Source organism: Urocampus carinirostris, chromosome 19 (assembly GCF_059441175.1).
Source record: "Urocampus carinirostris isolate Australia breed hairy pipefish chromosome 19, RoL_Ucar_1.0, whole genome shotgun sequence".
NCBI classification, from domain to species: Eukaryota; Metazoa; Chordata; class Actinopteri; order Syngnathiformes; family Syngnathidae; genus Urocampus; species Urocampus carinirostris.
In genome coordinates this window covers 8,526,490-8,539,364 of record NC_142367.1, presented here as the reverse complement: position 1 = coordinate 8,539,364, position 12,875 = coordinate 8,526,490, and the positions used below count along the sequence as shown (strand labels likewise).

Below are 12,875 nucleotides of genomic sequence, written 5' to 3'. Positions count from 1 at the left end.
TTTCTTTTAGTGTTTCCGAATGCCAATATGTTGCACTTTGGCATGACCTTACGAATTTTTGGTTTGAACAATTTTATTGACACTATTAACAGCAAATAAACAATGTGAGGTTTGAACAATTTTTTCAACATTTTTAACAGCAATTAATGGTTTGAACAGTAACAAACAATGTGAGGTTTGAACCATTTTCATCGACACTTTTAACAGCAATTAAACACATTCACATATTATATCATTTTTTAACAATATTTTTTTTTGGTTTGAACAAATTTATTGACACTAAAAACAGAAAACAATCATGACAATCTCAACAGCAATTAAGCACATTCACAATATTATATTCCAATATTACGTTTTTAACAGCAAACACAAAGTGAGGTTTGAACAAACCTTCTCGAAAATCAAACATATTCACAATTTCATTATATAACATCTTTGTTAGTGTCAATAGATCCGTCCAGGCCAAAGTCGATTGTCCTCGGTCTGAACAAATCCACCGACACCAACAGCAGCAAAACACAGCCATCAAGCATATTCACAATTTTTTTATATTTGACAATATGACGTGACGATATGACGTTTTAACATTTTTTCCTGACATTTCCAACATCAATTAAACAATTTCAGAGTTATTTTCTTTTAACAGTAGTTAACCAGCGTGTAAAAGGCAATACTATTGTGCAAGGGCATAGCTCTGCCATCCCACCCTCCCAAGCAGCATTCTTCCAGTCCTCTGTGTGGGTCCTTTCCCTTCTGCGTGGGTCCTCTCCCTTCTGGGTTCCACAACCCAGGCCGTTGCTGCCGGGACTCCCACAGCGTAGCTCCGGCTCCCCCCTCCGGGTGGGTACAGACGAGTCTTCTTTATGGCTGCGTCCTAGGCCCGCCGCTCGCAGATTGTATGGTATCTGCAGCCATTTGGAGCACAGCCACGGGGGGGATCTGCCTGCACCTCCATACCAGCAGGTTTCTGGAGGTCCAGATGGCGTCCTTGATGGCGGCGAGAGTGAGCCAGTCCCTGGCAAAGTCGTTCCGATGCCTCCTCGACCGACTCACCCCGTAAAGCACGTACTGTGCATCAGGGACCTCTCCTGCTGGCAAGTCCGGGAACTTTCCTAGTTGTTCGGCCATTGTCCACAAGACCTTGGCAGCGCTGCACTCACAAAAAAGGTGCCTCACCGACTCCTGGGCGCCACAGCCAGGTCGAGGGCACGTCGAAGTCACTGACATTCCTCGGTGGTGCATTACAGCTCTGACTGGGAGAACTTCATGAGCCACCATCCATGACAAGTCTCGTAGTCTGTTTGGGAGGGCAGGATGATTGACGTTGCTCCAAACCGTTGTGGATTCGCCAAACGCAAGCCCCCGCACAGGGCTTACTGTAGCTCGCTCTTGCACAATAGCAATAAGGGCCCTGTGGTTTTGTAAAGTGTGACATTCTTGTGTTTCCAAATCAAACTTCTTCAAAAAAGCCCGAATAAAGAGATGTGTTGGTGGCAAGTTAAACGAAACTGGAATCAAACGATTGTCTGGTACAAGCTTTAGCTTCCGCAAATATGAGCCCATCCAAAAACGGGTCATTGCTTGACTTTTCGGGTTGTTGGGTGGGCCCACAGCGTTTTGGAAGTGGAGAGAGACATATTTGCTCTCCAGGAAAAGCTGGAGGTCAGGCACTCCTTTCCCCCCTTTTTCCTTTTTCTTTTTCATTGTATCTCTTTTTATCCTTTCCCACTTTGAGCCCCAGACAAAGCGAAAGATGGCTCGGTCCATTTGTAACAGCACGTTTCTTTTAGGCATAAAAATTAAACTGATTGACAAAAGCATTGGGAGGATGATCGCTTTGATGATTAGGACCTTCCCCTCTATTGTCAGTTTTCTTAGTAACCAAAAAACAAGTTTTTGCTTAACTTTCCTTGTCACGTCATCCCAGTTGGTCTCGCCTCCTCCATCCGCACTGAATTCTATCCCTAGGATTTTCTGGTCCGTCTTTAACACCGTCAGCGGGAGCCCTGCCTTTTCTGTCTCTTTCCACATTCCATAAAACTTCACTTGTGATTTTTCTCTATTTAGCCTTGACCCAGACGCCCTCCCAAACAGGTCAGTCAAGTCAAGGGCTCTTTCAACAGATGCGCGGTCAGTACACAAAATATTAAAATCATCCATGTACAAAACACACTTGGTAATTTGTCCCCCACTTCCTGGGATATTGATGCCTTCGACAAATTAACTTCCACAAACCCTTCCCAACAGTCATACCTGAAGGAAATGAGAAAGAGCAGGACAGTAGCAAGTGATCTGAAAAAAAAACTGGAATCAATCTTGCATCACTCTGTGCTAAACCCCTCGTAAATATGTAGTCTATTCGAGAGGCTCTGGCATTGTCACTACTGCACCAGGTGAAGCCCTCCTCTCCTGGATGTATGGATTTGAAACAGTCCACCAGTTTAAATGTCCGGCCAAATCTCTTCCCACTGTTTATAATTATTTAGAAAGGGGATGCAGCATTCCTGTAGCAAAAACACATCCGTTCTGATAGTTTTTAAGAACGATAAAACACTGTGAGCCTTAACCTTTGATCTCACACTTCTCACATTGATAGTAGAGAATGTAATGTTCATAATTGTTGTAAAAGTATTTAAACTAGTTAGACAAAACTGGGGGATCTGAGTCCATTCTTTGGTGATCATCGAGATCATCGAGAGTGTCACCTGTGTCAGACACATCACTTAAGAGCAGTACCTCATTTTGAGACTCACCGGGGAAAACTCTGGGACCCTCTGACTCTCTGTCTGTGGTTCCAGGTCTTCCCCTTTTTTCTGGGTTAGGGGGTGAGCCAGAGGACCTATCAAGGGGTCTCTTACTTCCTTGCCCACTAAGGGTCAGGTTTTTTCCCTCCCCGACTTCCTCCGTCTCAACTTCATACAGTTCCTTTGTGGGCTTATTCACCGGCAATCGGCTTTCTTCTAAATCTCTTATCTTTGTTTCTGGTTTTTTCACCACTCCCAATTTTGTCTTACTTTTACTCCTCTTTCCAGTGCCCGTATGGGTTTTTGGAGAGTCATTCGCCTTTTCGATTTGTTTGTCTTCTCCAAATCCCGGCAATGGCGTAGCAAACAAATTTGCTAATTTGAACTCTCTTCCAGGCCCTTCCTGATTAATCTGTGTTTTCGGAGTGGCAGTTGCTTTTTCTATTCGTTTGTCATGTCCAAATTCAGGTATTTTATGAGAAATCGAATTAGAATTTCCAGGTTCTTCCTGTTTCAATTTTGATTCTCTGGTCTCTGCTCCAGGGGTTTTGGTAGGTACATCTGTTTTTTCAATTTGTTTGTCTTGTCCAATTTCTTTGTGCATTTCTTGATCAATTTCATTGGGTATTTCCATAACTTTATTCATTTCCTGTTCATCTTCATTGGGTATTTCTATAACTTCATTAATTTCTTGTTCATTTTCATTTTGTATTTCCATGACTTTATTAATTTCATTGTCTTTGTTATCTTTATTCACTTCATTGTCTTTGTGACATTTATTCATTTCATTATCTATGTTGTCTGACATCATTTCATTGTCTTTGTTGTCTTTGTTAACTGCCTTCCTAGCTTTCAATTTGTTAGGAAACGAATTCGGGCAGTTTCTAAAGAGGTGATTCGTTTCTCCACAGAGATTGCATTTTCTGCTATTGCTACATTCCTCAAAGGAATGTCCAATTGTTCTGCACTTTCCACAAAAAATTCGATCACATACCTCAGCCAGATGCCCATGCTCACCACATTTGCGACAGAGTTTCGGTTGGCCTTGATAGTGGATAAAGCCACGGTTTTCCCCCAGGAATATAGTCGACGGAATTTGTTTCAGTCCCTGAAAGCCCTGAGGATCTTGCCGTAGTTGGACTGGTACCCTCCAGGCACCATTCCAATAGCCTTTCTCACACCTCACCTTCATAGCCTGGCCTTTTACTGAGCAGTATCTACTCAACCAATAACAGACGTCATCAGCACTGATCATTTCACTAAACATTCTAACAACGACAATCTTGTTAATATTATCAGTCAGCTTCTCCACTGTAAATCCTGAAAACTGGGACCTCACTCCCTCAAAGCGATTCCAAAACTCTTGATAAAGAGCTGCCGTTTCAAAACTCACATCAAAGCCTTTGCCAGAAGTCATTTTTATGACAGCATGTACCTCCTCCTTTTTAAACTTCAGAATCTTTTCAACAAACTTGTTAATAAAATCCGTCCTTGACATTCCCTCCGAAATTGCCACAACATCTTTGAGCAAGAATCTCACGCAGTTACGTCTCCGCCCGCCGGTATAATGCCCGGCCATGGCAGGACTCGGCTGCTTTACTTCTAACTATGTTAAAATGGTTAGAATTGTAAAATTAATAATTAACAATACTCTTAAAACCGACGCCAATGACAGTATAAACGCATAGAACGAGCAGTGCTAACCTGATGCGTCCACCATCAACCGCAGCTAAACAATATGATGTTTGAACAATTTTTGTCGACATTTACCTTACATCGAATGTTTCATGTTTGTAATTTGAGTTATTTTAAAGGAATAAAATGTCTGAGTTGAGGGGCTTGCCCAAGAATGGTGATTCCATACTTTTTGCTAGGGGTTGTTTAAAGGACACCGTTTTATCGTTAAGACTGTACAAAGGTAAGTAATTCTTTATAATATATATAGAATCTCATTCAATAATGTAATAATAATGTGGCACTTTATGATAACAACAAACTGTCATTACCCACAAATGTTTGCCAAGCACACAGAACAGTTAGAGCGGGTGGACGGAGTTTTACAATACAGCACGCTCCCCTCTCTCTCACACGCAGCCACTGCGCTGAAGGGAAATACATCCATAAACTTTTGGTTTGCTGTTTTTTTGTGAAATATTTACAAAAGGACTTTGCTTGTACCTTTTTTTGAAACCACTTTTTACGAAATAAACAACGTTCAAAATGAGCCACGATGTTTATAAGTAACTGTGGGAGGAAGACTAGTTTAAAGTCCTGTATTTGTTAATATTGAACACAGGCTCTGGCAATATTACTATTTCATGAATTTTATTAAATCATCTTATGTCACACAGAGAAAAGAAATGCTCTGAAAAATAAGCTTCTTTCTGGAGAAGAGGGTTTGGCGTTTTTTTTTATTTATAGTTTTGTCTTAAAACGTATTGTATGGCGCTCTCTCTCCAAAAAAGTCTAAATATTTTGCTGTTATGGCTTTTTGGGTCATAAAGGTTTCCAACCCTTGCTATTTATATATATATATATATATATATATATATATATATATATATAATATATGTGTGTGTATATATATGTGTGTGTGTGTGTGTATATATATATATATATATATATATATATATATATATATATATATATATATATATGGTGTAAATATCTATATTCATTGAAAAACATTAAGAATGTTTGTGTCTGGTTTATCCTTCTCCAGAAACCACATACTTTTCTTTTATGAAGCATTTTTGAAAAATCACCAGAAAGCCACTAGAATCGCTAAAAAGACACTTGTTTGCTGACCCCCGGGCTAAATTTTTCAAATCATGAGTGTGGTATTAGAACCAGATGGTCTGCATATTTTGGAACCACTAATATCCATGTTTAAGGTGTAATGTGTATTATTTATCACCATCTAGTGGTAAAAAGAGCGTAAAAAGAACAATATTGACTTGAATAATAACCCAAAATACATGAAGTATCATATAAACATTGTTTTCTTTATAAATACCCGTAGACCAAGAGAATTTTATTTATTTTACATAAGATGAGCCTTGGGCGACAAGGCAGTTGAGTGGTTAGCACATTTGCGGAACAGTTCTAAAGGTCACGGGTTCAAATCCAGCTACCAGCCTTCCTGTGCAGAGTTTGCATGTTCTCACCGTGCTTGGGTGGGTATCCTCGAGGCACTCCGGTTTCCTCCCACATTACAAAAACATGCAAAGCAGGTGTCTCCAAAACGGCCCTGAGTATAAATGAGCGAGTGAGTTGTCGGTGTCTGTGTTCCCTGCGCCTGGCTGGCACCCAGTTCAGGGTGTCCCCAAAGATAATGGATGAATGGATGGAAGCTGAGTCTTTCCCAGTGGGAGCTTACATGAATGTCCGTCATCTTGCTGCCACGGGTATCCCCAAAAACCAAAATTGTGTGGTTTGGTTATTTTGAGTCTCCTTGGTTTGTATTCTTTCTCCTGCTTTGTACCACTTGTTTTGATCGCACGACACAGTACAACTGTAAACTGTTACAGTGGCCCTTTAAGTAAAAAAAAAGTTATTTTTATTTTGAAAAAAAAGAAAGTATTTTTTAAGTCCCATTTAGAAACCAGATTGTAATCATCAGGCGGCACTTTTTTCGTAGGTCTTTTATTGTTTCAAAATGAAAGTTTAAAAAAAAAATCATATAATCTTTGTACCCTCTAAACCAGATTGTAACTGGTTTAATTATAATTATATTTTACCGCTCCTAAAACCACTTTTGATGATCGGAACAAAAAATAAATACTGTAAATAAGTAGCTCATTGGAATTGTTAAAAAAATGCATCCAGTTGTTTGATTTAATGAATTAAAATTGGAGATTTTCTGTTGTTTTATCCCCAATGTGGACTGGATCTAAACTTTAAAATATTTTCCCGTCATTAGATCTGAGCTCCAGCACCATTCCAATTGACGAGGACGAAGAGGGCGAGAAGGAGGACGAGGACGAGGACGAGGGGACATACGATGACATCGATGGTCCCAGCGACCTGGCAACCCCTCGGCCCATACTGGAGGAAGCCGACGAAGATGACCAGAGCGACATTTATGAGGTTCTACCAGGTAGGGGGTCTTAACTTAGAAGTTGAGCTAAGAAGTCTAGCCCACCCACAAGCAACATGACGTTTGATGGATAGTCTATCCAGCACATCCATGATCTATTGTTGCTCAGCAACAAATAGCCTCACATTTCCGTCCACCACCAAGTTTTGGACAAAATTGCCTAGCAACAGTAACTAACTGGTAATGATTCTCCATCTGGGATCTTAGAATAGTTTGATAGCTCTTCCGTGTCAAATCTGGAAGACATTTATTTGGTCCCTTAAACACATAGGAGGGAATCTGATCAGAAAGATATATTTTCAGTTCCTCAGTACCACTTTTTTTTAGCCAGTATTAGAACTCGTCTCTTGAGTATTCACCAAATCTGATCCAAAGTTCTAAGGAATGCCAATTACATTTTCATGAATTTTTCAGCAATCGTTTTTAATCCTGTCACAGTAAAATGTCTGTAAATGCTACTAGATTAAAATAAGGCTTGTATTGATACCTGATATCTATTTCACCTATTTTTCAGCTGACTTATTTGGACTTAAAAAGCAAGACGGCATGACGACATCTGTAATGTCTGATATTTTTATCGCATCGTAAGAATACTTACCTAAATTAAATACAAAAATTAAGTCTGTCAAATGTTTACTCTTGTTATATTTTGATTTCTTAGATGTAAAAAAATGTTTAAATTAAGACAAATATTATTAAAATGAGCAATATTCTGGCAATACAGCATGATTTCACTAAAGTTAAATCCTGTATTTCTCATTTTACTAAATGTGTTACTTCTTTCTCAATAAAGTAGGAACAGTATATTTAAAAGTAAGATGCCAAATGGCAGATTTTTTTGATTATTTTTACCTCAGTAAAAAAAGTTTAACGTAAGAAAATTATATGTTCAATATTGTTATGATTATTTATTGGGGTTTTTTATTGTTTTTTTTTTTTGAAATAAAATATGCAATATCTTAAAATAACAAAAAATATTATTAGAATATGCCACATTTTAAAGTTTAATTTAACCTATTTTAGTGTTTCTACGGGTGCTTGAAATCCGTGAAGTTGCTTGAATTTTATTGTTGCGTTTTCATGGTTTGAAAAGTACTTGAATTTCAGGCAAAGTGCTTGTAAAAATTTTTTTCGACATGTTTCTCTTCAGTCAGACTTGGTAGACTACACATTACAAACAAGTTTGCTTAAAAATAAGGCCGACACTGCTTTCTGGTGGCTTTGCTTCGCCATAGCATTTCTTCTTCTCCCGTGATTAATGGTAGCTGGTATTAGTTTGTATGGAGTTGTGAAGTATCATCGCCCCCCTATGCTTTAATCAGTTATTGTTATTAACAATATAATAATGTATTATTTCTTCTTAGAATTATACTTGATAAATTGGAAAATTGGCGTTAAAAGTCCTAAATTAGCGTTTCAATTTGGCCATGAAAATGGTGTACAAACACTGTTTTTGTTCATTAATGTCTTCTTTATCTATCAAAATAGGAAAATTATATTTAAAATAAGATGCTAAATGGTAGATTTTTGGGGGAATTGGAATGACTACTTTCTTTTACCCTACTACACTTTTTTAAAGTGAAATATATGTTCATTATTTTTTTGGTTATTTATTTGTGCGTTTTTGCACCAGTTTGTAGGCGTTGTGGAAGGGCGCCTGCCCAGAAACTGGGTGGTCGCTTGTTTGCACCTTGGCCTGGTCATATGTAAGACAACATTGCTTTTGGAACGGCATTAAGATTCGGAATTGAGGGGTTTGGTCCCCTACCGACTCCCAACGACAGATGTTGCAACACATCGGATGGGTAGAACGATCGCCGCATCATCTACCGTCCACAGTCGCACGTGTGTGTATGGGAGCCAACTCCTCGTTGATCGGGCATGAGGCAAGGAAAATGAGCCCCGTTTTGTGGCAATGGGGCAAGTTAACGTTGTATTTTTCTTATTTTCGTAAAATACTTTCTTCTTTCTCGAGCAAAATTCGAGAAATATATTCAAAAGCAAGATGGTCAATGGCAGATATTTTTTCATGCATGTAATTCTTTGATCACGTCCCTCACAAAGTCAGAGTTCCACAGCTCTAGATGCAAAATCTTAGCTAGATTTTTTTATCTTTTTTCTTCTGGGTTTGGCAATTTGATTGAGAATGGTCCTGCATGCCTTGGCCGCTCCGTCCAGTAGAAGGAGGACAAAAGGCACGACCCGATCTGGGTCGTCCATCACTGCTGGTATTAAAGGAGATACATCAAGATCGAGTTTCACTTGGCGAGTACATTACCTTTGCCAAAATGTGTGCTGAGAGGCGTCGGAAGCCATCTGGGAGGGGGAACGGGCCCCCGACCACAGATGGAGGATCGGGTGACGACTTCTTTCCTTGGCGTTCTCGCCCCGTCGCTTATCCATCGTTGGCGTCCCACACGCACTTATTACCTTCTCTACAATTTGGATTGTTTTTCTCATCAATTGTTGCTCTCTACCTTGATGGGTTTTTTCCTGGACAGTTTCTATATTTGTATCTCATTCCTGTTTTCAGTTTCCCTATCTGTTAAACTATGATAATTCAGTATTATATTATAGTTGGATTTTTAGTCAATTTGGCTTAGATATTGCCGTTTGGTAAAGCTATGTATCAAATCTGATATCAATATTGATTCAATTCAGACAACATTTTTTGTGCAATATATATGTGGAACAAAACAGTAATTTTCTGTTAATCTACGCAATGCAAAGGGTCTTTTCTTAATGTTTGGAAGGTAAAATGAAGCTTAAATCCTTATTTTTATTTCATTTTTTTAACTTGGCCAACTTGATATCAGCAACCTCCACCAGTACCGGATATCTAAATAATGCATTCATTAATCGAAATAAATTTCCTTATTTAAAATTTAACATATTATCTGCCTTAAAATTGTAGCTTCCGTATCTCTTATTATTATTCAGCAATCATGATAATTGTAATTTTTTTAAACATTCTATCACAATTTCTACAAACGGTACAATGAATAAATGAACAAAACTTCCCAAATCCCAAAAATTAAAAAATGCCCAAAAGTGGAGATTCAATCTATGAATAGTATCTAAGTATATCTAATACGTTTATAGTTTAACAGACTTTAAACAAGAAGAGAAGACATTAATGAATTTTTAACTTGCAAGAAGAACAAGAGAGGACTGTATGAAAAAAAAACGCTCACAATGTCATATTCCAAATCTGTTCTAAAAGCCCTCCCCTGAGCCCTTTCTTTTTATTTAATATCCTAGGTTTCAAAAAGCAGATCCCCCCAAACGGTGTTGAAATCAAAGAAGAGCAACATTATTGGCTGATAGTGACAGTGACGTAAATAATGCACAATAGTCAAAATAACGAACAACAGTAAGGTATAATAGTCGAACTAACAAGCTGGTATCCTATGCATTATTCTTTGGAGGTTCAATATTAAAAAACAGAATAAACTTAGCATTATCTTAGGTTGCAGTAAATATTTGTGTGTGTTATTTTGTGCTCCTTTTACTGGAAAGGGTGGCTGCAGCTTGCCGGCCGGCAGCCGTATAGTGTTGCTGGGCGCCGGCCTGGCTGTCATCCAGCCAGCATTCAGGATGGATTTGTGGGCCCGATGGCGGTATCACCATGTCCCGGCTTGGCCACGCCTCCTCCCGCCCCCCTTGGCCAATGAGCCGCGGCGAGGTCATCGATCTCCACGTGGGAGGGCCAGAATAACAATCGTGAATCCGGTATCGACTCCAGATGGCTTTTATTTATTTCTGATGGTCTTCAATGGCCGTGCATCAGCGAGCGTTAGGGTTTAACGCTGATGTCGACCCAAACTGTCGATACTCTCCTTGTTTGCTATTGCACCTTCGAAATGCCACCATTGAATTTTCAAGTGTTGGAATTTTTTATGATGACTATTGATCTGACCTCATATGACACAAGATTAGACACATACACTTAATACTAAATTGTTTTTCTTTAAATCGCAATGTGTGAACAATATAACATTTTAGAAAAATCAATAAATATCTTGACTATCTTAGATGAGGACTTTCCTGATCCACCGGCTGACTGCTTGGAGTCAACCAGCAAATCAGGTGAAAATCTCACGTATACAATTCATTGATTCAATAATAATTGTTTTGTTTGTATGTGTATGTGTGTGTGTCCTGGCTAGATTCCAAATATGCCAACTTCTACCAGGCTTTGTGGGACTGCCAGACGGACGTGCCCGACGAGCTGACCTTTCGTAGAGGGGACCAGATTTTTATCCTCAGCAAGGTCTGTTGGTGTGTGTGTTATTGAGCTTTTTTTTTTAGTGTGTTTGTGAAAATACTTCACCTGTAAAGCATTATACAAGTGCTCCAATACCAAATGTCACACATGCCTTGGCTAAGGAAAATAGATCACTCATTCTTATCTTAGGAGGCCATCGAATCACCTGAGATTTAGGCAGGTGACTGATTATTGCTAAAGAAAATAAAAACATTATTTATGAGGAACATAAATGCTTAGGATCTTGAGGCTGCGTCAAGTGTTAATTAAGGGGTTTATTATCGGCGTCTTGTGCACATTGTGAAGAGGTAGATAGGAGAAATGTCAAAAGGTGTTACTTCTTCAATTGAAAATAAATCACAATAGCCTGCACATATTTATGACCACCTGACTGTTTATGGCCAAGTTCTCCTGTGTCTCGCGCACATTATGAAGAGGTAGAGAGGAAACACAACCAGATTGTGCAAATACTTCTATAGAGAACCTTAGTATATTTTAATAAAGACGATAAATGTTTTTAATTTTAAAGTACTGTTTGCTTTTTTTTTTTAACCGGCCCAAAAACATACATTTTTGGTTATATAACTAATGCCTGCTAATTATTGTGCGTTCCTACTTATTACTGTTAGCTAAAAATAAAACGGAGAAAAAAGTATTTATGAAGCAAGCGTAAATGTTTGACCCTGCCAAAATAAAAATGTTTAACAGCGGAAAACTAGTGGCCAACAACCCTTCCCTCCTGAAAACTAGTTACAGAACGACGCGCAACAGCCAACAGTTTGGTGGCGGTCATTATTGGCTGCATCCCCTGTCAGAGGGCCATGAATTTTGTTGTAAAAGCGCTGTGAAATTCCTTGTTATAGCCGTGATGTTCCCGATGGAACACGCCAGCACCAGACGTCTCTGGTGAAGTGCCACGGCGGCGCTGGGTAATGGCGCTGTTGTTCATTACGGCAGCGCTGTCGTAGGGGCTAAATGAGTCTGCCTGCAGCTTTTTAAGAGGATTTTTTTTTCCCAATCCGCTTGACAGGAATTGATTCCATTCTACAGCGCCCCCTTCTGGAAGTTAATTCTGCTGTTTGTAACACAGACATGGATGAAACTTTTGCCGTCTATCTGGTGTAAAATGGTATAATCATATGTTTGTCCCCCAACAGATTCAGTGCCAATGACTGAAATAGACACCAAGCCTAAAGTTTTCATTGAGTTAGCTCGTCATTATGTCTTGATAATTCATTTTACGACTTATTCGTCACACCTGAGTTTTGGAAAAACGACAACAACAAAATCAAACCCAGTTACCTAAATAATGCCGTCAGTAAATTTTTATTGTGGAAAAAAAACGTTTTTCAACAATTAATTTTCTTCAGGAACATTTAAAAACACTTTTTAGCGCGTATAAGGCTAGGTTCACACTGCAGAGCTTAATACTGAATTCCGATTTTTTGGGGGGCGTGAGATACGATGTTTTTGTGAGATTTGTTCACAGTTCCTGATATATTTGAATAAATCTTCCAGTGTGAACGTTACAACTGGTCCTCATGCACACAAGAGGACACAAGCAATGCACTCATGTTTGCAGCAGTATTTGTGTATGTTCACAGCGGCGCGTTGTCCCCGCCAAATATTAATTAAATCCAAAACCTCGCTTTTGTGGTAGGATTTAAATGTAAATATTGTTAAGTACCACGAGAGCGTACTATCGCTTTAGAATGAACTCGAGCGACATGTTGTGAATCCTCAAGGTGATGTTGGCTCTTCCGTA

The 12,875-nt window shown here is 39.0% G+C and overlaps 1 protein-coding gene across 6 annotated transcripts in view; it reads left to right on the top strand.

Annotated features, from left to right (window-relative positions):
- Nucleotides 1–12,875, top strand: part of skap1 (src kinase associated phosphoprotein 1) — a 69,479-nt gene that overhangs the window by 33,218 nt on the left and 23,386 nt on the right. For all 6 annotated transcript variants that reach the window (XM_088323024.1, XM_088323022.1, XM_088323023.1 and 3 more), the window contains 3 exons: nt 6,667–6,843; nt 10,879–10,932; nt 11,013–11,116. In XM_088323024.1, coding sequence (XP_088179150.1) covers nt 6,667–6,843; nt 10,879–10,932; nt 11,013–11,116 — 335 coding nt within the window. The remainder of the gene's footprint in view (nt 1–6,666; nt 6,844–10,878; nt 10,933–11,012; nt 11,117–12,875) is intronic.